A 23,667-nucleotide genomic window follows, 5' to 3' on the forward strand; every position below is an offset into this window, starting at 1 on the left:
AAAAACCTTTAAATCAAGCAGAAGCTTTGGCCCCAGCATCTCACCCATCGGTCCGTGTGACAACAAAGAGGGACCTGCATTTAGCTTAAATCATCTAAAGATGAAGCCCACACACCCTGGCTTTGGTCAGGCCAAGGGACTTTATGTTACAGATTTCAGTCTGGTTTTTTCACCATAAGAAAATAGCAGCTTTTGGAAGGCAATGTGTCCAGAAGATATTACAGAATCACAGCCAGCATGCTTGTCCACAGCTAAAGGGTGAGGGGCAAGAGCATGGGGCCAGGCTCTTCTCAGTGATGCCCAATGACAGGACAAGGGGCAATGGGCACAAGCATCAGATGAAAGGAGCAGCAAAGGAAAAGAAAGAGGTGCAGTTTTGTAGAAACAAGGCAATCTGTCTCATCTGCCGGTCAGAGAACTGCAGCCCATGCTCCAGCTCTTGAACACACATCCATTTCTCAGACCAGCTCTCTTGGCAAAGGTCGAGCCTCAAGTTACAGCTTGTCCTGGACATATTTCATGTCCTTGACAAATATAATGCATTTCTCATTGTTTCCTTGTTAGCACAAATTGCTGCCCATTACTCCCCAGTATTTTGCCAGGTATCATTTGGGCCTTTATCAGTGCATCTTAGCAACTGGAAGGCTTAAAGTTTTCTCTGTCTCTTACATCCTTCCCCTTGCAGGATAAAATTCTGTCCCTCCTAATCACACAAAGACATTTACTAGATAGATCTGGTAGCAGTAAGATTACTGCTGCCAGCATGAGCACCACTTTCCTGCTCCCTGCTCATGGCATTTTAAAGCAAGTCCTTACATAAAGAGGGGGAAAAAAGCCTCAGAAAAGGGTAACAATACATTAACAGATCAGGGGAAAAAAGTGATATTTCAGTAAGGATCTTTCACAGTAAAATTATGGTGTGAGCTACTTTTGGACAAAGTAAAGTGCACTTGGGTTACTACAATTACCTTAAATATCAAGGCATTACCACTGATTAGGTCATTATTTCAAACAGTTGCCCAGGAGCTCCAAAAGTGCTCCACAACATCTTCCTGTGATTGTGCTACTTATCTGAAGCCTCTGTTGATATTCTCTTAACAATTCTGGAAGCAAAAGGCAAAGCAATAATCAGATAAAATTGTTTCTAGACCACATATTTTAAAGGGAAATTGTCAAGATAAAAACCCAGAGAGAAAAGCTGGGTTCTAGTGGGGTTCTGACAGACCTAATTAAATCAGGACTTTATAATTTAAAAACCAGCTTCTAAATTGATCTAATAAAAGCAAAAGCCTTGGTAATAATGGTTTGCTGTAATTATTAGGTTTGGGTTGGAAAAGACTTTAAAGATCATCTAGTACCAACCCCTCCACCATGGGCTGCAACATCTTCCACTAAACCAGGCTGATCAAGGCCCCATTCAACCTTGCCTAGAACAGCTCCAGGGAGGGGGCATGCACAATCTCCTTGGGCAACCTGTTCCAGTGTCTCACCACCCTTACTGTTAAGAATTTCCCATTTCAATCCATTTGACTAGTAAAACAAGACTAACTAGGCTATTTCCCACATCAAAGTCATTTGCTTTCTTGGTTCTGACAGAGACATGCAGTTTTCCAGCATCACAAAATATCTTAAATGCAAAAGAAACCCCCACCCTCCAAAAATATTTAAGATTCTTTAAATTACTTGAAACAAAGACTGTAGTCATCTGTGAACTTAATCATTTAGCACAGTAACAGCTGGATCTTAATTACAGCCTCAAGATTCATCTTTAAGTGCAGCAGAATCACCACCTCAGCTTTAATCATAGAATCATTAAGGTTGGGAAAACCCTCTAAGACCAAGTCCAAGTGTCAGCCCAACACTACCATGACCCACAAAACTGTCCCATCCACACATTTTTTGGGCACTTCCATAGATGGCGACACCACTGCCTCCCTGGGAAGCTTGTTCCCATGCCTGATCAGGGAAGTTTTGTTGGTTAGCTCATAAACAAATTCCATAACCAGAGTACAATGAGCCTTTTAAGCTTTATTTTTTTCAGATCACTTGGATTTGCTCATATGATACTAAACTTCTACTTCCTTAACATTTCAGTGTTTATTTCTAGTAGGTATTGTGGGTAATTTTTCCTCTGAGGAGCCCAGCCAATATTGTTGGCTACATTCTTTATGAATTTCTGTCTCTTCATATATCAACTCTCCTACCTAGATGGTCTCTATATGTCATGCTTAATACCAATGCCACGTTTGAAAATGTCAAATTATCTCTTGATATGTTCATGCAAAGGGTGCTCTTTCAAAACACATCTCAAAAGCTTTATCTTCACAACACCAAGGCAAATACTCTCAGGCTAAATAGCTGCTTTATGAGGAACAGTCGGATAAACAAATTACACAGCACCTGATAATGGGTGGTGCAGCACTGTAACAGGTTGTCCAGAGATGTTGTGGAGAATCCAACCCTAGAAGTGTTTAAAGGCAGGCTGGACAGGGCCTTGAACAACCTGGTCTAGTAGAAAGTATCCCTGCCCATGACAGAGGACTTGGAATTAGATGATCTTTAAGGTCCCTTCCAACCCAAATAAGTCTATAAGAGATTATGATGAAGAATAGAATTAAAACAGGTTGGAAAACACCTTTGAGATCATTGAGTCCAACCTATTATCCAACACTATCTAATCAACTAAACCATGGCACCAAGCACCACATCCAGTTTCTTCCTAAAGACCTCCAGGGATGGTGACTCCACCACCTCTCTGGGCAGCACATTCCAATGGCCAATTACTCTGTGAAGAGCTTCTTCCTAACATCCAGCCTAAACTTCCCCTGGTGCAGCTTGAGAATGTGTCTTCTTGTTCTGGTGCTGGTTGCCTGGGAGAAGAGATCAACCCCCACCTGGCTACAACCTCCCTTCAGGGAGTTGTAGAGAGCAATAAGGTCTCCTCTGAGCCTCCTCTTCTTCAGGCTAAGCAACCCCAGCTCCCTCAGCCTCTCCCTATAGGGCTTGTGCTCCCAACCCCTCACCAGCTTTGTTGCCCTTCTCTGAACACCTTCCAGCAACTCAACATCTTTCCTAAACTGAGGGGCCCAGAACTGGACACAGGACTCAAGGTGTGGCCTCACCAGCTCTGAGCAGTGTCCTATACCAACTCAACATATTGATGGGTTAAACACCTTACCAAATAGCACACAGTTCTGATGCAAACACTGGCCCTCCACTTGGTTGGTTGGTATCTTTTGAGTACACAGAATAGCTAGCTGGTAGTTCTTCCATGAGGTTCAGTCCACAAGTATCAGTAGATAACACTACATTGTAACATCTAGAGATGGCCACCTTGTTGGTAGACTTGTCCAAAACAACTGGATAGAAGTGGATCCCAACCTCTAGGGGCCATGGTGAAGGAGCAGTCACATTCTCCTGCCCTTACTTTATCTGTTCTGTAGCTGGAGAAAGAATTTCATCTTATAAAACTACAAACTTGCCTACAAGTGATATCAGCATAAAATGAGATAGAATTTGGTGTTAAAATTGTCTCCTTGGCTTTCCTTCTCCTCTGACTTTAATATGGTTTAGTTGACTCTTCTCCAGCCTTTTTGCATGGAAGCCATCTCTAATTTCAACATGCTCTGTGCTGTCATGATCATTTGCCATTCCACTGATCTTCCCATTTTTGCTGCTCAGGAGTCAGACAGCGGGATGGTGCTGACCTCAGAGGAGATCAAAAGCCCAAAGAGGCTGGAAATCCGCTCCTGGCCGTATGGAATCATGGCTCTAGCGTGAGTACCTTGTTTTTAATGACAATGTCCTGTTCAGAAAAGTGCTTCTAAAATTTGGAATTTTGTTTCTGATGCCAAAAGGAAAATTTCAGTTAGGCTATCCAAAGCAGCTGTGAAGACAATCCTACAGAGAAGTTCCTTAAACCTACCACCTTCATGATCCTGTGAAGCCTCTTGGTCATATTTGGTTTACAATTAGAGGCTGTGGCAGTGTTTGCTTTCTGTTTATCCATTTGTAGTCCAGATAGTCAGAGAAGAGGAGGAGATATTTATCTCTTAGCTAACAGCTAGGTCACAGTTCTGTATTTTTCTGTAGCAATCAGGCACAGGTAGAGACCTGATCTAGTAGTGAAATAGGTCTCCACCTTCCTAGAAAAGCTGTAAAGCCACCCATTACACTGATCAAAATGTCATCTTGGGGAAATTCAAACACTAGCTACCCAAAATATTAAAAGCACATTTGTGTAGCAAGGAATTTCATGTCTGCTCAGTCCATTAATCTAATTAGACTTCTACTGAATCACCTGGAGTTTTCTCTGAAATCTATTGATGAAGTTTCCATTACTTTCCTCCACATTAAGCTCACTGATCTTTCCCCCCAGAATGATTGCTTGTACTACATCAAGTCACCATTTTTCTATTTTAAAGAGGAAAAAATGGTGCAGTGTCTGCACAAAACAGCAGACTTCACACAAAAGTGCATAGTCTGGACAGTTGGGGATGTCCCCTTCTTGGAGGTGTTCAAAGCCAGGTTGGACAGGGCCTTGAGCAACCTGGTCTAGAGGAAGGTGCCCCTGCCCATGGCAGGGGGGTTGGAACTAAGATCACATTTATGGTCCCTTCCAATCCAAACCATTCTATGATCTGATGATATTTCACAAGGGAAAACTTCCTTACTGAGGGAAAAGCAAGATGGAAGGAGCTTGCCTTATCTTTTCATGCCTTAAAACCATAAACTCCTGAATGTCTGAAGGGAGGAGAGAAAAGGAAATGAAGGTTGTCTAAGGAAGACTAAAGAGCCTTGCAGCACTAAAGTATTCAAATGCTACAGATTCTGCCAGATAGGAGTGACCTAAGGAACCATCCTGGGTGACATCCTGGGCTACCTCAAAAGAAGTGTGGCCAGCAGATAGACAAGAGGTGATTTTGCCCCTCTACTCTGCTAAGAGCACTGTGTCCAGATCTTCAGGCTCCAACACAAGGATAGGGACCTGCCTTGGTGGGTCAAGAGGAGGCCACAAAGAGATCAGAGGGCTGGGGCACCTGTCCTGCAAGGACAGGCTGAGATGGATCTGTTCAGCCTGGAGAAGAGAATGCTCCAGGAAAAATATAGAGTGGCCTTCCAGTACCTACAGGAGTGCTGGGGAGGGACTGTTTAGAAGAGCCTGTGGTGATAGGACAAGGAGCAATGGTTTGAAACTAGAACATGGGAGATTTAGGATAGACATAAGGAGGAAATTATTCATAATGTTGGTAGTGAAATACTACAACAGGTTGCCAAGGGAGGTGCTGGAGGTCCTACCCATGGAGATACTCAAGGTCAGACTTGGAGCCCTGAACAACCTTATCTAGTTGGAGATGTCCCTGCTGAATGCAGGGGCGTTGGACAGGTCACTTCAGGAGTCCCCCCAACCCAATGCATTCTGTGATTCTGTGTGTTTCCCCTGTAGTACTGCCCCAGTGTTGTACCTGTTGGGAGATCAGCAGGGATCTAGATACAGTTCTGTGATTTCATCCTGTGCACATACCAAGAGGATTTCTGCACAGCAGAGTTGATTGCTATGGAGACCAAACGGCATCAGCTCTAAAAAAAAGGAGCTCAAATGTCAGGAACTGCATTACTGTGATGCTTTACCTGGGCTGAATTATCTCTTTTCTGCATGATGTCACGTTGACACAAATCCAACACACACGCAGGCACAAAGAGCCTCCCTGACAGGATTTCTCCTTCTCAAGATTTCTGTCAATCACCTCTGACTGCTCCTTCCCCCACTATATGTCTTCTGTTTGGATAAAGAGTCGGCCAAGGAAGGTTCTCTCCGTCCCCCTTCCAGGCTTTCTGCTGAAAATCAGCAAGAAACAGCAGCCAGCCAGATGTAGGAACAAAAATTCTGTAACAGCTTGCTCTGAGATTTACAGGAACTGGTCTCAGCCCCACTGGGAGTGAGGATGAAGTAACAGGGCTCTGCTGGGTGCAGTGAAACCCTGCCTGACCCCACTGTCTGGGGTTCTCCCCACTGACATGCCACACTTCCATAGGGAATCCAATCCCTGCAAGATAACCAAAACCTCCTGTGCCAACCACAGTGTGAAAGACTAGCTTAACACTGGTCTGCTCAAAAAAGCAAACCCTGCAGCAAGCTGTGTTTGTTGTCTCCTTATTCCCAGGACCCTCACTACCATTTCACAGACAGAGGTGTGTTTTTTCTTGGTCAGATCCTTTACTGAGTGCTTGAGGTCCAGCTGAGAAAGTTATTTTGTCAGCTTTTTTTCCTCTCCAGCCCCACAGACTGTCATTGGCACAAATAACATTTTTTAACATAGTCACATAGAGCATCCTGATGCCCTCTCATATAAGGACATGACACCCCTTGGTGTTTCTCTACTGCTAACTTGAAAAACAAGCCTCCAAAGCATACAGAATAGTCTAGGAAAGGTCAGGAGAGTGCTGGTTTAACAGGGGAGATAAAGTCACCCTTGTTAATCATGTTATCTCTCCCTATCAAAAACATTTACCCTGGATCCTTTTCAAACAGTCTGTCTTTCCTAAAACAAGACTTTTCAAAGGCTGAGCATGTTTTCTAAAGCAGGGTGGCTGCATTTGTTATTTTTTTTAAGCCAGAATTGTGCTGTTTATTTATCCTTCGTTCATTTCTCTGTCGAGTTTAAAGTTTGGCAACACTACAAACTAGGGAGTATCAGTGTCAGGAATTTATTGAGGATAAATCTGATACTCTGGGTTTGGGACCGCTGTTAGACTGCACTGAGCATTTCTGAACTCTAGGCATTTTATACTGCTAAAGTCACAACAGTAGCTGAGACAGAAGGATCAAGCAGGATGATGACTCTGGAGTTAGAATTCAAGGAAGCACATTCACCAGAGGAGATGCAATGATGGGATGACTCTAGTGTCAGCTTTCATCTCATAATATTAACATGCTGCTGCCAAGTGCTGCTTTAAAATTCTCCCAGAGACTCCATAATCGAGTTATTGTTTAAAATTATAATAGGTTTCATATCTGCTCAGTTGTCCTCCCTCCATCTCTTTCCATTCTCCCTCCCAACACAATTATCCTCAGTTGCTTGGAAATTACTTATCTGGTTATGGCCCAGGTCCCATGACACCAGCTGACTGAGGCTCAGCTGATATGCTTTGGGCTCTGGATGCTGCATCCAGATCATATCACTGAGGGCTCTGCCTCTGCCAAAACCAAACTGGGCCTAAGGCAAGTCAATAGCATTGAAACAAACCGATCTTGCTCAGCAGCATCAGGCAGTCCTGTTCAAGTGCAAGGTGCCCAAAAGAAATGCAACCCAGCTGGCTGGACTGCAGCCCTTTTGAAGCATCTCAGAAAAATCCCAGAATCCCAGCATGGTGGGGCTTGGAAGGGACCTATGGAGATCATCCAGTCCAACCCCTCTGCTAAAGCAGGGCCAGTCACAGCAGCTTGCCCAGGATCACAATGACCAGATGGGTTTGGAATCTCTCCAGAGAGATTCCACAACCTCTCTGGGCAGCCTGTCCAAGGCTCCAGCACCCTCACACCAAAGAATTTTCTCCTCATGTTTAAATGGAGTCTCCTGGGTTTCATTTTGTGCCTAGTGCCCCCTTGTCCAGTCACTGGGCACTACTGAGAAGATCCCATCCTTATCTTCTTGCTCCTCACCCTTTACCTAGGGGTATTGAGAACCCCTCTCAGGCTGCTCTTCTCCAAGCTCAACAGCCCCAGGTGTCTCAGCCTTTCCTCCTCACAGAGATGCTCCAGGTACCTCAACATCTTTGGAACCTGAACTGGACTCTCCAGTAGTTCCCTGTTTCTCCTGAACTGGGGAGCCTAGAACTGGACCAGGTACTGCAGCTGTGGCCTCCCTAGGGTAGAGTAAAGGAGGAAGAGAACCTTCCTTGGCCTGCTAGTCACACTCCTCTTCATGCACCCCAAGCACCAGAAACCTTTGCTCTGTAGCAGAACTGCTTCAGAAGATTTTTCTCCTGTGATGGGCACACTGGATTAGCTAATGTACTTACTCTTGTGTCATGCAGCACCTTGCACTATGACCTGATTGAGCTCTCCAAATATAAGTAACAGGAGTTACATAAGCCACTCTTTCCCTAGGATTACACTATATGCTTACAGCAGCAAGGGCTCAAAGGAGACCTGTGAATGCCTGTGCTGCCCAGCTGCGTTCTGACTTCCATGATTTCATCTCCCTGAGTGCTGGAGCTGGTGTCAAGGACAGCTGTGGCCAGCTTTGCCACACATGGGAGGGGACATATGCTTCCCAAGTGGGTGGCTTTAGCCTGCTAAAACTTCCTATCAGTTGTGCTTCATATTCAAAAATGTTTCAACACGGAATTCTTGATCCTAACCCCCTGAGCTCACTGCACTAGTAGACTTCTGATGCAGTGGTAGTGCCAGAAGGGAAGCCAGGATTACATTCTGACTGCACAGTACCCTGTCTAAAATGTACTGCAGCAAACTGTGAATCAGTTGTAACTACCATAAGGAAAAAGAACCTTTTTATTTCTTCCATCGCAGAGAAATTAGAAAGAATTAATCACCCTTACTCTGTGCCTCATTAAACACCTCTGAAAGCTGTTAGAAAGCCCTGAAGCTCCTACACATCATGATGAAATGTGGTCATGAGGCAAATTGCTCTACTTGGCAATGCTCAGCCCCATTTCTCATCTTTCCCTAAACACAGCCTCTGAGCAAGGCCAGGATTTCTACAGGGACAAGAGTCATTAGCTTTTCCTACTGAGGGCAAGACACTTGGGCTTCCTGCTGCAAAGCAGGAACAACTGCTCCACAACACTGGGAGTAAGTGCTACGCTGGATACTGAGGGCACTGGACAGGATGATTATTTTACAGCCATCTCTCTCTTTCTCCATGCTCCACTTCAAGTCTTTGACCCTGAGATTCAGGCTAATAGAAACTGGCTCCCTCTCAAACAAAACAAACAGCTCCAGTAATGATTTCCCAGCTCTTTGATGGTTTATTTTGGTATTTTTCTACCTCTAACCAAAATCTCTACTTCATGCAGTTGGATGAAAAAGTCTCACTAGGTCATTTAAGCCTCCCAGCTATTTCAGGATCTTCCTCTGTGGTATCTTCTACACAATTTTGACACTACCCACAGACCCACCCTAACATGTGCTTGTCCAAGCTCGGTGTATGGGTCATGAGACCTCCTAACTGTACTGAGACATTACATGTGAATGCAACAGCAGAGCCCAGGCTTGGTGGTGTTCAGGCTGTTTACAGGCCTGTATACAGACCTGGCAGACCATCAGCTACCAGCACTAGGTCCACACTAGTAAAACCAAATGAGGTGGAGGAATCTACATCTAACAGACTCAACACAGGCACCAGGCTCAGGGACATGATACAAATACAGACTGGAACACAGCAGGATTGTTGGTAATTCTGAATGTCACTCTTAGTAGATTTGCTGCTACTGGCTTGCACTCTTCTAATCTTAGAGGATCATAGAACAGAATAATTAAGATCATTAAAAGCCCAACCATTATCTAAGTCTATCAAACCCAGCACTAAACCATGTTCCTTAGCACCAAATCTTCTAGTGCTGGTTCCTCCAGTGCTTTCATCACTTCTGTAATTAACCCCCCATCAGCCTCCCTAGCTTGTAGGTGTCTTTCTGAGAGAAGGGAGTGCAGTTAGCCTTGGCTAATTCCTGTCCAAGCCCTATGGAATAAGGCTGAAGCAGCTCACCACATTCTGCAGAACATGTTCCCCGCACCAGTATTCCACAGGAACGTGCTCATTGTGAAAGAGGGTCCCGTAGGTTACAAAACCTGTTTGAGATCAGGAAATGGCACTGTCCAGACTCTCTTCTCTCCCCTCATCCTGCCCCAAACAGTGAAGTCTTGCAAGGACAAGCAAGGTTTCGGGTTGGCCAGCTTGGGTGAGTGAGCAGACAGGTTTCAGTGGAAAGTCATGGTGCTCACATACCTAAGTTTCAGCCCTGTACCATGATGAGAACACTGCCAGTCAGGTGGGACTGGGCTGAGGCATTCACAGTTAGGAGCAGCTTTATCCAAACTGTATCTCTTTTATCACCTCCTGCAGCTGCAGCACTCAGGAGTCAGGCAGAGGCAGCAAGGAAATACTTTTGGGGCAGCACACTGCCAACCCTGAAGCACTGAACCAAGTAATGGCTAGCTTTTAATGAAATTATTTCATTACCTTACTATTATTAACTTCTGTAGCTGCATAATTGCATGATTAATCAAACCCAATGCTTTTAGTCAGAAAGTGTTTATCAGTGGGGTTCAGAAGTTTTTTCTGTCCTACATAGGGTGGTAAATTTGGCTCAGAGCACAAAGGGGTTTTGCTGTCCTCTGAAGCATCAAGCATTGGCCACAACCAGAGGCATCTGGACAGCAAAACCCCTTTATGCTCTGTGCCTGGTTCAGTGTGGCTCTTTCTACATAGCAAATGAGATTTCAAGGACAGTCAGAAAAGGGATACTGCAGTCTCCTTTCCCAACACACAGCCCAAGCATTTGTACACTTCTCTGTTGCTGAACACAAGACTGAAGCATCAGTAACACAGAGCATGAAAGGGGAAAATGCAAAGGATCTTGGCTAGCTTTAATTTAGGAAATGCATGTAGATGAAAGGGGAAGTTTTGAAAGTTAATTGCATTTTGGTCTGCCACAGGACAGCTAATGGCAAAACTTCCTTCTGACCTAACCCATCAGCTTCCTGTCTTTGGAGCAAATATTAGATTGGCAGCTTTTAACAGGCCTTCTTCAAAGACCAGCACGATTTTGGTGATAGGCAAAGTCATTTCCAGATAGCCAGGGGAGAATCCTAACAAGAACACTTGCTGGGAGTCTGTACGAGTCTGAGTATTCCCCGTTGTGTGATTAAACCAAACCCTAATAACATTTCTTTTTCTCCATCACTCTAAGATATGCAGGCTGGGGGCCAAGTTAAATAGATAGTCTCAAGCTTCTCTCTGTCTCCAATGACAACTTTAATACCTGGCAAATTAGAAGCCAGAGCATCCATGAAATTGTCTGACACAAGCCAATAGAACTGAATTAAAAAAACCCATACATAAACTAACAGTGAAGCAAAACTCTGGTTCCATTGCCCATGCCAGGGAAGAATTTATCTACAGAGCAAGTGTGTGTGTATAGAAAGGGACAGCTGTCAGAGTATACAGAAGATTCCACTCATTTTCCTCTGGACAAAGAGGAGAATCTTGGATTGTGAAAGCAGAATGTGCTACATTTTTGTTGAAGACCTCAAGTTTACTTCAGACTTTCTGCTTTGCCACTCAAGAGGTTTGGTCACAATGACTTGTGCAGGTCTAAAGGCACAATGGCATTAGCTTTAACCTATAATCTCTGCCTTGGCATTTTAGAAGTCACAGAACTTCCTACCTGTGCAAGACATGGTGGGTCTGACCTTACAGCTCAGTGCTCCTGAGTTCACTTCCTGGAGACAAAGCTGGAGATGAAAGCATGCTGCAAACACCACCACAGCATGCTTAAACTGGCCAACACAAAGCAGCCAAGCTTCTGCTGCAGCTGATTAGAGTTGTAACTATTTGTTATGTCTGAATTTCATAGAATCACTGTTTTGGTTGGAAGAGACCTTTAAGATCAAGTCCAACCATTAACCCAGCACTGCCAGGTCACCACCAACCATGTGCCTCAGCACCACATCTACACAGCTCTTAAAGCCCTGCGGGGATGGGGACTCCACCACTTCCCTTGGCAACCCTTTTGGAGAAGAAATTGTTTCTCATGTCCAACCTAAACCTGCCCTGGCACAACTTGTGGCTGCTTCCTCTTGTTCAGTGGCTTGCTCCTTGAAAGAGGAGGCTAGCCCCCAGCTGGCTCTCTAACCTCCTTTCCAGGAGCTGTAAAGAAGGAGTTCTCCCCTGAGCCTCCTCTTTTGCAGGCTAATCAACCCCAGTTCCCTCAGCTGCTAACTTCACAGACTATGATATACATAGCATCACCTACTCCACACACTCCCCCAATAAGAACTACAGAGATTTACAGATTTACAAGCTGTTCATGTGGTTGTGCACAGGTCATAAACCAGACTTTTGCTCTCACCAATGCACTCCACATTTATGACCTTTCTAGAATCAGCAAGTACTGTAAAAGAAGATACTGACACTAGTTTCACCAGCCAGGCTGAGAATGACTGCAGCTTATGGGCAAACTCAAGCTTTTGATAGGTTCCAGATTCAGAGGCACAATAAGACATCTTCTGAAGTCAGATTAGCATAACCTAGGAGGAGAGCTTTCTCCTTTCATAGCTGAGAGGAACTTAGTCTACTGTACACTACAAGTGTCGCACTAAGCATCAACCTGCTCTTAAGCCTGCTCTCTGCTGCACCATCATAAGAACATGGCAGCTCACAGCTGGTGTCCTGGAGCTGCTACTTTTAGTCATGATTCATGTTCCACTTCCTCCAATTCCTCTCTTAGCTCCTGTTTCCTGATGCAGGAACAAGGTTTGCTTTCTTTCTAAAGCATCACACTCTGAACCCAAGATCAGCTGTTGGGGACTGTAAGCACTGTAGCAGTACAGATAAAATAGATGGAATAAGTTACACAATTATTTGATCCACTGCTGATCATTCATGTTTGGGTTAGGGTCATTACATGTAACTTTATGATAAAACACCTATGGACTATACAAAGTGCTTGAGCACAGCCAGGCAACATTCATAATCATTCTGAACTGAAACATGAGCCATGCCACCATCAGTGAGGCTAGTTCCAAAGAGATGCTATTAAAGAGTCCTAAGCAAAGTGGAGAAGCCATTCTCACATTGGGATCCTCCAGAGAACCAACTTTCAGTTATCCAGAGCTCTCCAATGAATTCCTCAGATGGAAGAAACCAGGCTTAACAGAACAGTTTTTAAGACAGCCTATGACAAAAAGTACCTTTTTTTCCCCCCCTGCAACACCTGCTGTTCCTGAAGGTCACCTTGTGCTATAAATCCTCTCCAGGGTTCTCCTACTTTTAATGTTGAGGTTGCTCAATGTGATGCAAGTTGCTTCTCTCCCACTGCCTTCATCACCTTTAATAAGGGAAGACAGCAGAAAATGAAAGCTGGCTCTCTCTAATAGCATCAGTCACAGGCCAGCAGTTGTAATGCTGTAAAGTGCTGCTCGTCACCAGCCTACTGCTCAGTCAATTTAAAGAGCTAGAGAACACCAGAGAGATTTCACCCTATGCTGAGAGCAGGTTCAACACACACTCTTGCCTTCAGTAGTATTCTACATTGGAGTCTGTCATAGGTTAGTCATTATTTCATTATTATGCTTAAAGAAAAGTCAGAGCCTTCAGTTCTGCTTTCAGAAAAGTCAAGTTTTTACTGACCTGTGCCAGAACAGTGAGAGAGATTATTGTATAGACAGAACAGATGCATTTATAACTAAGGTACATATGTAAGATACAGTGCACTGAAAAGTGCTAAGCTGAACAGACAAGACTCCTGCAATTACTCCTAAATCTACTTTTAATATGTTATTTGAAATATCTAATACAGTTTTCTTATCTGCCATATGCCTGCCTTACAGGATGCTGCCAAGGTAAATTGAAATGCTTTATTTTTTTATAATTCTGACCATAAATTACACAGACAAAATTTTATGGAGACAGGAGGAATATATGATGATGTTTGTTCTCAACAGGCGGAGAGCAGTGAGCAAGAGCAAGGAATCCATATTGTCTGATCATGAGGCTGTCAAATACCAGCCAGCAGTGCAGGTAGAAGAGGACACCATGGACTTCACACTGGAAGACTCTGTTCTCCTTCCAATGGATCCGAATCTGGAATGCCACAGCCCACCTCCAGATTACAACTCTGTCATTCACTACTCAGCCCCTCCAGTGTAACCAGCCTGACCTGACACTGGGCATCTTGCTCCTCTCAACCACACTAGATTGACATGCCTCTATGCCTGGATAAAGAGGCTAGGTGACAATGGAAAGGAAATCTGACAGGATAATGGTTCATATGTTTCTTCTGGCACATCTCTGATGTGAAGAGAAACATTTTAAGAGCATCTTATTTGCTGTCTCTAAATGCCTGTTGCAGAATTACAGTTCTGTCTATCAGAACCATCAGTAGGAGCTGTAACCCTGAACTACTTCCACTCCTTCCTCCCCTGGCTGGGGCTGTCACCAGCACATGCAGAATTACAAGTTACTTCATGCACATTTTACTCCATAAGAGTCACCAAGAGTCATGTCAAGCTAGCTGTGAAAACAGGATTTATTCTACTGGTCCTGCACACATCCTGCAGGGATTGTTTAGTAGGATGCTGTAAAGGATCAGCTGAAAACACCACCAATGTTTTGAGCTTGGAAATATCCCAAACTGAAACAACATTCCTAATGGAAATATTTCTGAAATATTTTGAAATGCAGAATATTTTAGTTACAATTTGTGATTTAACCATTTCCACTACTCAGAATACCCTCCTACAAAAAATGATACAGTACAAGGAAAGGAGATAGCACTCCTCTAGCATTTGGGGCCATCAGAGCAGTCAGTGTGGTTAAAACTGTTTCTCTGTTTTCTCCTTATTCAAACAGCAATTTATTTAGCTCATGTGCAATAGGGAACCTTGATGGACATGCATCTATAACGATTGCAAGACAAAAGCAACCAAACAAGGAAGCAATCACTGCCTTAGAAAATAACCTTTTTAGGCTTAAATAGGCAGAATTTCCCAGCGCATGTGTGTAAAATACTCATTACCAACGTGGGAGTTACACCTAAACTTATGTGTAGCAGCATTTCTGTCTCTTTTATGCACATGAGCTATTTACTAAAAAGTCAACAACAATAAAAAACCAAACCACATTTCCTTGGGATTCTGTGGTGCCAAAGAGTTTGATGATCCTGGGAATACCAGCCCATGCTAAACTCTTAAGCACATGGTACACATATATATATCTGACCAAGGGGAAAAAAAAAAAATTGGAGTGATAGCCAATGTCCTCTGCATCTAAACTCTTCATGGATTTGTGGTTATCCATAGCTTTTTTTGCAGCCTTAATCATGAATGGCTCAAATTCTCCCATTTGAGAAATCAAAGTGTGTTGACCCTGCACCAAAAGCTAGCAGGAACTGTTGGTGTGCAAGGTCCCATGCACACCATATATATACACTCAAAAATGAGCAGACAATCCTTGTCATTTAACATGCTACACAACAATTAGAGCTGACTTCAGAAATGCAGAAAGAGAAGAAGCATCTAGGTCGTGAGTAGGAAAAGCAAGGATGAGAAAGATTTGTTGACAGTCAAGGCTATAAACTCCTGTTAGAAACCCAGGTCTGTAAATGACTGTGCAACACCACACTTTCCTTTTCTTAGACTTGACACCGATTAGATTGCTTCAGTAAAAAGAAAGAAAGATTTTCTTCATGATTATACACTAAAGGAAAAAAAAAGTCCCTCCAACACTTGCAAAACAATTCTGTTACCTTGGTGAAGGCAGCCCCAACTCCCTCACAGCAGCAGAGAAAACATTTCTGGATGATGGGTTGCAGCTGGTTACAGTGAAGTAAACACAAACAAGCCTCAGGTATTACAGGGGAAACAAAACCTCCAAACCCCACACTATGTTAACTGTGAATGCTACAGCATCTGAAGGACAAGCTCTTAGGAACTGCACTTCTCCTCCTCCTTGACTTCAGATCCAATGTATTAAGGAAATCACCTGCAGTAACTTATGAGCCCTTTGCTCACAGGGGACCTGCTGTGGTCTGTAGTTGCTTTAAGGTCATTTTTGCACTTCTTTGTATTTTAGTAGCCATGTATTATATAGACCTGGTCATACAACTGAAGGAACTACTGGGAAAGAATTCATCTGGTGAGCCCCAGAAAGCTTGCTGGGTCAGTTTTTCCATCACACAGTAAATTGATTCTCTGTAGCTCTGATCAAATCATCAATCACTTTTTTGACTTAATTTATTCACATGGAGAAAAAAGGAAAAAAAGAAAAAAAGATGCAGAGGGCTTGTCTGGCTCTGCTGTTAATGGCATCAGTGTGTTACTGTGCCTTGTTCTGGAGGGTAAGCAAGTGACAATGTTTCGAAGCCTTTGCTGATGAACTTTACAGCACAGATAGGGATAAAAGCCTGTATGAATGCACTGTGTTTTGAGAAAGGACAGAAAATGCTGCTGGGTGAACTGAGTGGATCTTCCTTCCACTTCAAAGATGAGCTGTGGAGGCTTTTCTGAATCCAGAAGAACATGAAGTATGTTTCTTGAGTGGGACCCAAGCAGATGCTCTAATGGAGCAGGTCCCTTTCTGGGATCAGCTTTCCTAAGGCAATATGAACACAGGCTCCAGTGTTCCAGATGTGTTTTGAAACCCTGGTGGCACTGACAGCCCCCCCAAAACTGCCGGCTCCTCAGCAGTGGTGAAAGCAGCAGCCATCTGGAGCAGAATGGATGGCCATTTCCTCAGGGAATAGAGACCATCCAGCCCCACACTGACCGCCTTCATGTGTCCTGGAAATGGCAAGCGACTGATGTTTGGGCAGCTGCATTTCCAATGTTTGCTTTGAGTGGAAAGTTTATTTTATTTTTTTTCTTCCTTATAGTAAGTGTAACAAGCAAAAGTATTACCTGAAAAATATTATTGAACATAAGTCTTCTATTGTATTTACTAATATTTTGTTTGTCCTTTGCTCTCCTCCCTTAATTTAATTATTGTGCTTTTTCTTACAACAATGTATATAGTTTACTTGGTAGAAACAGATTGATTCATTTATTTGGTAACACGTGTAACATCTAGGTCCAAAGAGAGATATCCAGGCATAACAGAGTTAAGTATCCTTACTAAACATTTCACTAATGCTTGCAGGCCAGGCTCCAGTTTACAGTACCCTACTAGTGCCGTTTCACAGTAGTTCTCCTCTAGGCTCTCACTACTTCTCCATGTTTAGTTTGTTAGAAAACAGGAATCTGGAGGAATCTGGCAGGTTTATCTCATTCCTAAAAGGCTCACCATGCAGCTCATGGTAAAAGTGAAGAATTTTCACTGCCTGTTTCAATCAAGAGCTGGTTCATCAGCCAGAGGATCAGAAGGGGCCAAATTGTTTCACTGATGTGATGTTTATAATTTTTTCAGACTTCTCAGGGATTCTCATTTGACTTCTGGCAGCCATCTGCTTTATCTAACCTGACTGAGCTCAATGGCATCTGGGATTAACACCTACCTTTATTTTCTTTAATGGTGCTTATTCCTACTTGTTTTGTCCTGTTGTAACCACAGAGAAGTAGGGCAAAGGAACTCAGAGTTCACTACAGAGATGTGTTGCCCTCTCCAGCAATCACCTGCCATATAGGTGGCCAAGAATAAGTGCCTTTACCTGCATGCTATTGTTCAGGCTAGTGCTTTAACAGTCTGTTTTTCCCTCTCCTATTGTCTCTGCTTTTCATCTACTTCCTGATACTTGTTTTTCATAGACCTGTTGGATCTCTTCTCTACCTTTTGAGTGAGATCAAGTGGAGGACTCACTTCACTTTGCTATTCCCTGCTCTTGCAGAGGCTGAACCTGATAACCTAAAGCAAGCTTTTGTCACATGGAAATGCTTTTCAATACAGGCAAGGAAAACTAGTTTATACTGGTTCTCTGTATCCTTCCCTTAATCAGAGAAGCTTTTTATTCTGTTTGGCTTTCAATGATGGTATCTGAAACAAAACAAAGGTTGGTGACCATCTAGGTGAATCTTATCTTTCCCTAAGTCTTACTCAAGCAGGAAGGTTTCTCTTAGGTTCTTCTAAGTTATCCTCATGGGAAAAGGGTCCTAAGGAGGATATTGGGACCACTTCATTTACTCAGGATATCAAGGAAAACCTAAAGCCTGAGTAATGGTCTCAAAGAAAATCACTGAATGCTGAAGATGTGCATTTACGGCTGCCTGCAGACACAAACTGCTCTGCTTAAGCCACCCCACTGATGCAAACACCACTCACCTGTTAGCCTGCTCAGAAAACACCTAGAGTTGGATAACCTAGATACCCAACCTGGTTGGACAATCATACATAACCTAGGACATCAGGCACTTTTCTCTTGGTCTTTATGATTCTGTAGACTGTAGGAATGCAAGTGGCTATATAAGCCTGTAACTGGCCAGTCAACAGTTTATGACTTTACTTCTCTGTAATGCTTCAGACTGAGCATTGGCACTGCCCTGTCATGTCTTGTCTTGCTTTACAAGTTTGATCTGGCCCCATTCCAGCTGGAAGTATGTGGTCTTGGGTCAATGGTCTCTGGCTCTCACCAGCACCAACTGGACAACACCAGGAAACCATAGAATGATTTTTGGTTGGAAAAGACCTTTAAGACAGAGTGCAACCATTAACTAACACTACCAAATCTGGTGCTAAACCACACCCCTCAGTACCACACCTGTGCATGTATGTCACCTAGTGACTATCCCTAACATACCCAAATCCACAACAATTTCCTTCACATGTAGGCTTCACAATTCCACCACCACCTCTACTGAATCTAAACAGGATGGTGCAAAAAATCTCACAGCTTAGAAATAATGGAAATGTTAGCATACAGTTGCCTGTGTTGAATGGCTGGATCCTCCCTAATGCAACAAATACCTTATGACTTTTTTTAACTGGTTCCTGTTTTGTTGGTTTGAGGTTTTTTCCCCCCAAAACCAAATAGATTTAATTTGCTAACTGATTACTGAAGGACACAAAACTTTCAAGTAATAGAATCATAGATAGGTTTAGATTGGATGGGACTATTAGAAATCATCTAGTCCGAGGTTAAAGGCTTTTCTGAACACAGGAGTTAGCCAGGTCAAGATCATACTTGGAAACCATCCTGTAAGTTTATCATAAATTGAGTGGAAAATAAAACAGGTAGTAAGAATTCTTTTGTCCCTCCCTACAGATAGCAAAAGCCAAACCCCAGGATTCATTTTCCTGGTTTTACACTAGGTCACAAAAACCCAGAAAGAATTTTTCCAAAGTAATGACATCAGCACCACCTTAGGCAAATAACATTCAGAGAGGACTTCTGGATTTAACACTCTCAAGAGTCAGTCACTGCATAGGATGTAAGTGCTGAGCCCAAGCACTGGCTGTTTGTTTGATGTGTTGGTTTTCTATCAACATAGAAAACATGCTGGATTGGGACATTTGGGACCCCAAGCAAAGCTGATGCCATATGGGCTGTGGCTCCAGAGAGACTGTTGTGGTGTGCATGGAGCAATGTCCCCTTGTCCTGCCTCAATAATCCTGTGCCACAAGAGCCAGCACAGCCTTACTAATCAACTTATTTTTCCTTAGACCTTGAGTTGTCAAAGCAGCTAATAAAAACTGGGAAGACCCCAGCAACTTGGGACTTCAAGAAGAACAAAGTGTCATGTAATACTCAAAACACTAAGGAATGTTTGTCTGCCATGTTCCTGTCTGTCTGAAGAATGTATGCACTGAAAACAATGCTTTCTTATGTAGTCAAAAATTGTACTGTATCTATTAACCAAAAAAATAAAAAGATTCTATATTTATACAGCCCAGGGCTCCTTTGTGTCATCTCTTGGCTTGAAAAGTGTCACCCTTGAAGCAGGATAGAAGTAAATAATGCAACAGTTTGGAGAGATTCCTGCAAGGAATAGATCTCATCTAGGGGGTGTTCAAAAGTTAGGGCACAAGCCTGGCCATGCTGCCATTGCTCAGAGGTATCTTAACCACTATATTTGATTAAAAGATTTACAGATCTCAGAAGATGCTAGCCCAGTTTACTGGAGATATACACAAATCTAGCTGCCACCAAGAAAGGTCCATGAAATAGAGACTGCTGTCTGGTTACATTTAAAATAAACAAATTAAATTGCAATAGAATCACAATTCCACATTTTAAATAGGAGCCTATCAAGGGTCAGGGCTGGGATGGCCACCAGACAAGTGCCAGAGGCTCTCCATGAACCCCTCTGCTTCCCCAAGAAAGGGAAAGGGAAGAAAGAGACTGATGGGGTGGGAAAGAAACTAAACCAGCTGGGATGTAAAGAAGGACAATCCTATGAAACAGACAGTGCCTGGGGGAGGCACTGGGCAAGTACCAGACTGGATTCAGCAGCAGATGGGAAGTAGATTCAGGAGTTGGATTCTGGAACACATTGATTGGAATGGGAGGCAGAAGATAGTTGTCCTCAAATGCTGACCACTGAAGAATTCACCCTAGGATCCCCTAGCTGTCTCCTGAAGATGCCCTCCATGGGCATCTGCCTTGTTGGGCAGTTGAGAGTCCACCTGTCCTGTCTGCTCCTCCCCAGAGGTGCCACCTCTGACTTCCCACACCTCAAGCTGGGGCACAAGATGTGGCATTGCCTTTGGTGTGCCCAGGAACAAGGCCAACCCAGAGTCTTCCTGCAGCCAAGCCATTGGCAGGAACTCACACAATCAGCTTCTCTTTGCTAGAGGCAGCCCCTGGCTGTGCAAACCCACCCTGAAATTCAGGAAGTGCCACACCAAACATACCCTGAGCTGAGAACTCCCATCCTCACTGCAATCAGTGATGGTCCAGTTCAGACCAGAACAGACCCATACTAACCAAAGCATGTAAATACATAAGTCTGCAGATAATTTACAGGACCTAGAACCACCTGGGTGTTGTCCAGATTCAAGAACTCCAGAATGGGGTTTTGTTCAGCTTACCATAACATTCTAAATAACTATGCCAAAAAAACATAGCCATGACAGCATTATTAACTTTTCATTTGAATAAACTTTGCACTGGGGGGGAAAAAACCTCCCAATAAAGGGCAGACATATCACTTCCTGAAAGGCTAATCTTCCTGAAATACTATTTCCCCTTTCCATTTTGGTGGCACAGCAGGTAACTACTGGCAGAAAAACCAGAAGATCTTTGCAAGCTTTTACAGAGTGAGAAAAAAAATCCTAGTTTCTACTTATGTCTTAAAATAAATACTGTTATTAGAGAGGGGGGGAAAAAAAGAGTGTTAAGAGTTTGAGAACCATTCTTCCATTAGCACAGCCTTAAAAGTTATTGGTCTGTGTATTTTGCTAGTCACATTAAAAACTTAGAAGCACTCAAATCACTTCAAACACTGTAGTTTCTCTTCATTCCCTGCTCCAAACCCAGTCTTGGAAACGTCTAAATTATACATGTCATCTGAAATGGGGCAATCTCCTTTCAGCCACATAATGAGCAAGAACATTCTTCTCTGCAAACTATAAAATGTTTTAGTTACTTATATAAGGTATGAGTCATTGTATGCCAGGCAACATGGAGTCTCCTGCATGGGGAAAGTAATACATTAAATGGTGGAAAGAAAATATAGAAAATTAACTCTGGTTTGCTTTTAGCACAAACTGTGAATTATTCACCATGTGCAGCTTGCGGAAGGTAAGTCTGCTATGGCAGATCTCAGGAAAGAATTTGGGAGGAAAAAGGACAGCACCAGCAATGAAGAAACATGAGCATTCCTCTTGGGTCCTGACTAGAGCACAGAACACCTCTGGCCCTTACTTTTTGGCATACATGAAGTGGTCAAGCATTGGACCAGGCTACCCAGGGGCAGGGGGAGTCATCATCCCTAGAGAGGTTCAAGAAACACGTGGACATGGCACTCTGGGACATGCTTTAATGACCATAGTGGTCTTAGGTTGAAAGCTGGACTCAGTCTTAAAGGTCTCTTCCAATAGAAACAATTCTATGAAAGATTTTTGGGTTTTACAGCAGCATCTAGAGATGCAAGACCAGAAAAATCTCAACCTGAAGTATTGAAAGCTGATAGTTTGAGGTGATAAAAAACCAAGAAGGAAATAGGGACTTGCAAGTGAAAGATTTTAGAGTAAGATAATCAGAATTTGTGGTGGTCACATTAGGAAACTGAGAAGAGAATCCAGCTGATCTCCAGTCAGGAAATCCTGGAAATTTCCTTCCTCCCATAATAAGACTTAACTTATGATAGTTTATGAAGTGCTGGGATTTTGTGAAGTGTGAAGGCTTTGAACAAATGGAAAATGTGGTTAATTTTAGGTGCTTTTTACACAATGAAGGCCATTGGCAGTGGATAATGTTGTCTCAAACACCCTGGACCTGTTTAAAAAACCCCAACATGTAGATGTAGCACTTCTGGACATAGCTTAGTGGTCATGGTAACCTTGAGTTGAAAGCACTGAGAAGATCCTCCCTCAGTCTTCTCTCTAAACTAAAGAGCCCCAAGTCCCTCAGCCTTTCTTCATAAGAGAGATGTTCCAGTTCCCTAACCATCTTTATAAACCTCTGCTGTACCCTCTCAAGAAGTTCCTTAATCTTCTTGAACTGACAAGCCCAGAATCAGGCCCAGTAGTCCAGAGAGTTTTGAAACCTAAGAAGAGAGTCTTCTTTGCAAGTGAAACCGGAATTGTATGTCCTCCAGGTCATGTGGAGGAAAGAAGCCCATGCATCTGTCAATAATATACTGTTCCTTGACTGAGTCCCATATGAGTGTTTCTCTTCTCACAGTTCTTACTGTGAAAACTTGGCAATTTATAGGACAGACAAAAGGGAAAAGCTGTCTTAGAATCACAGAATGGTTTGGGTTGGAAGAGACCCTAAGGATCATGTAGTTACAACCTCCCTGCCAGGAGCAGGTACAGCTTCCCCTAGACTAGGCTGCTCAAAGTCCCATTCAACCTGACCTTGAACACTTCCAGGAAGGAACTTTCACTATAACACTGCTGAAGAAAAATTCAAACCTGGCAGGAGGTGAGATAGAGTCCAACAGCATGATGAAGTCCTTGGGTTCAGTGCCCTGCAATTCCCATACACAGGGCTGTGCCTTCTGCCTTTCCAGGCTGCCATGGGGGAGCGATATTAACATGACTTTTTAAAGCTAGGAAAACACACCTGGTGATCCTCAGGGCCAAGAGGATAAACCTGGGCATTTCTGGACACTTCACTTGGAACAGTAGTTTATTTTTAATCCTGTCCATTGTCACAGTGAATTCCTCAAAACCCAAAGGTTAATTTGCTTTTCATAACTATGCATAGAACAAAGCACCCAGGAATTCTGACCTTTTATTCATGTATATTTTTCAAACCCTGTCTTCCTCTGTTTACGCCCCCAGCTAGAATGTCACAAGCCATCTTAGCATGGAGCAGAACTACAGAGACAAGCAGGGGTAAGGCAAGGAGAGCAGGTGGAAGGGGGTGAGGATTGTGAATTTGGTGGATCAAGGTAATTTGCTTCCTTAACCATGTCTTCTAAAGCAGCTGGGATGGACAAAATTACTTCCATCTATTTCTCCAAAGCTTCTGAAACAAGCAACAAGCCACCCACAACATCAAGCCAGTGATGTAACATGACTTCACAACCCCATGGAAGAAGGATAGGATGGTAGATTGGAGTTAAAACATTATCTCCCTTAACACAAACAGCTAGATCAGACCCCAAACATCACAAACTGCTTCTTGGCTCTCTGGTGGATTGTTTCTGAACTCCAAGCTGCTCTGGAGATGACATCAGTAATTCCTCCTATTGTCATGATGATTCATAAATGGATCAGGCCATTGCACTGACACCAATTGACTCAGCATCTCTCCACTGCTGAATAATACTTCGTCTGTGCTGATGCAACATTGCCCTTGATGTTAATCTCTGTGAGATCCCAGATG

The 23,667-nt window shown here is 43.3% G+C and overlaps 1 protein-coding gene across 2 annotated transcripts in view; it reads left to right on the plus strand.

Moving 5' to 3' along the window:
• The window catches only part of LOC137447939 (vascular endothelial growth factor receptor kdr-like), a 153,283-nt gene extending 133,727 nt beyond the window's left edge, over positions 1-19,556 (plus strand). For both annotated transcript variants that reach the window (XM_068151957.1, XM_068151958.1), the window contains exons 29-30: positions 3,682-3,776; positions 13,688-19,556. In XM_068151957.1, the coding sequence (XP_068008058.1) occupies positions 3,682-3,776; positions 13,688-13,892 (300 nt within the window). In that variant the 3' untranslated portion in view covers positions 13,893-19,556. The remainder of the gene's footprint in view (positions 1-3,681; positions 3,777-13,687) is intronic.
• The last annotated feature ends 4,111 nt before the right edge of the window (positions 19,557-23,667 follow it).

This window comes from Melanerpes formicivorus, unplaced genomic scaffold, assembly GCF_026170545.1.
Source record: "Melanerpes formicivorus ecotype bairdi unplaced genomic scaffold, bMelFor1.0.p_v2 SCAF_22, whole genome shotgun sequence".
NCBI classification, from domain to species: domain Eukaryota; kingdom Metazoa; phylum Chordata; class Aves; order Piciformes; family Picidae; genus Melanerpes; species Melanerpes formicivorus.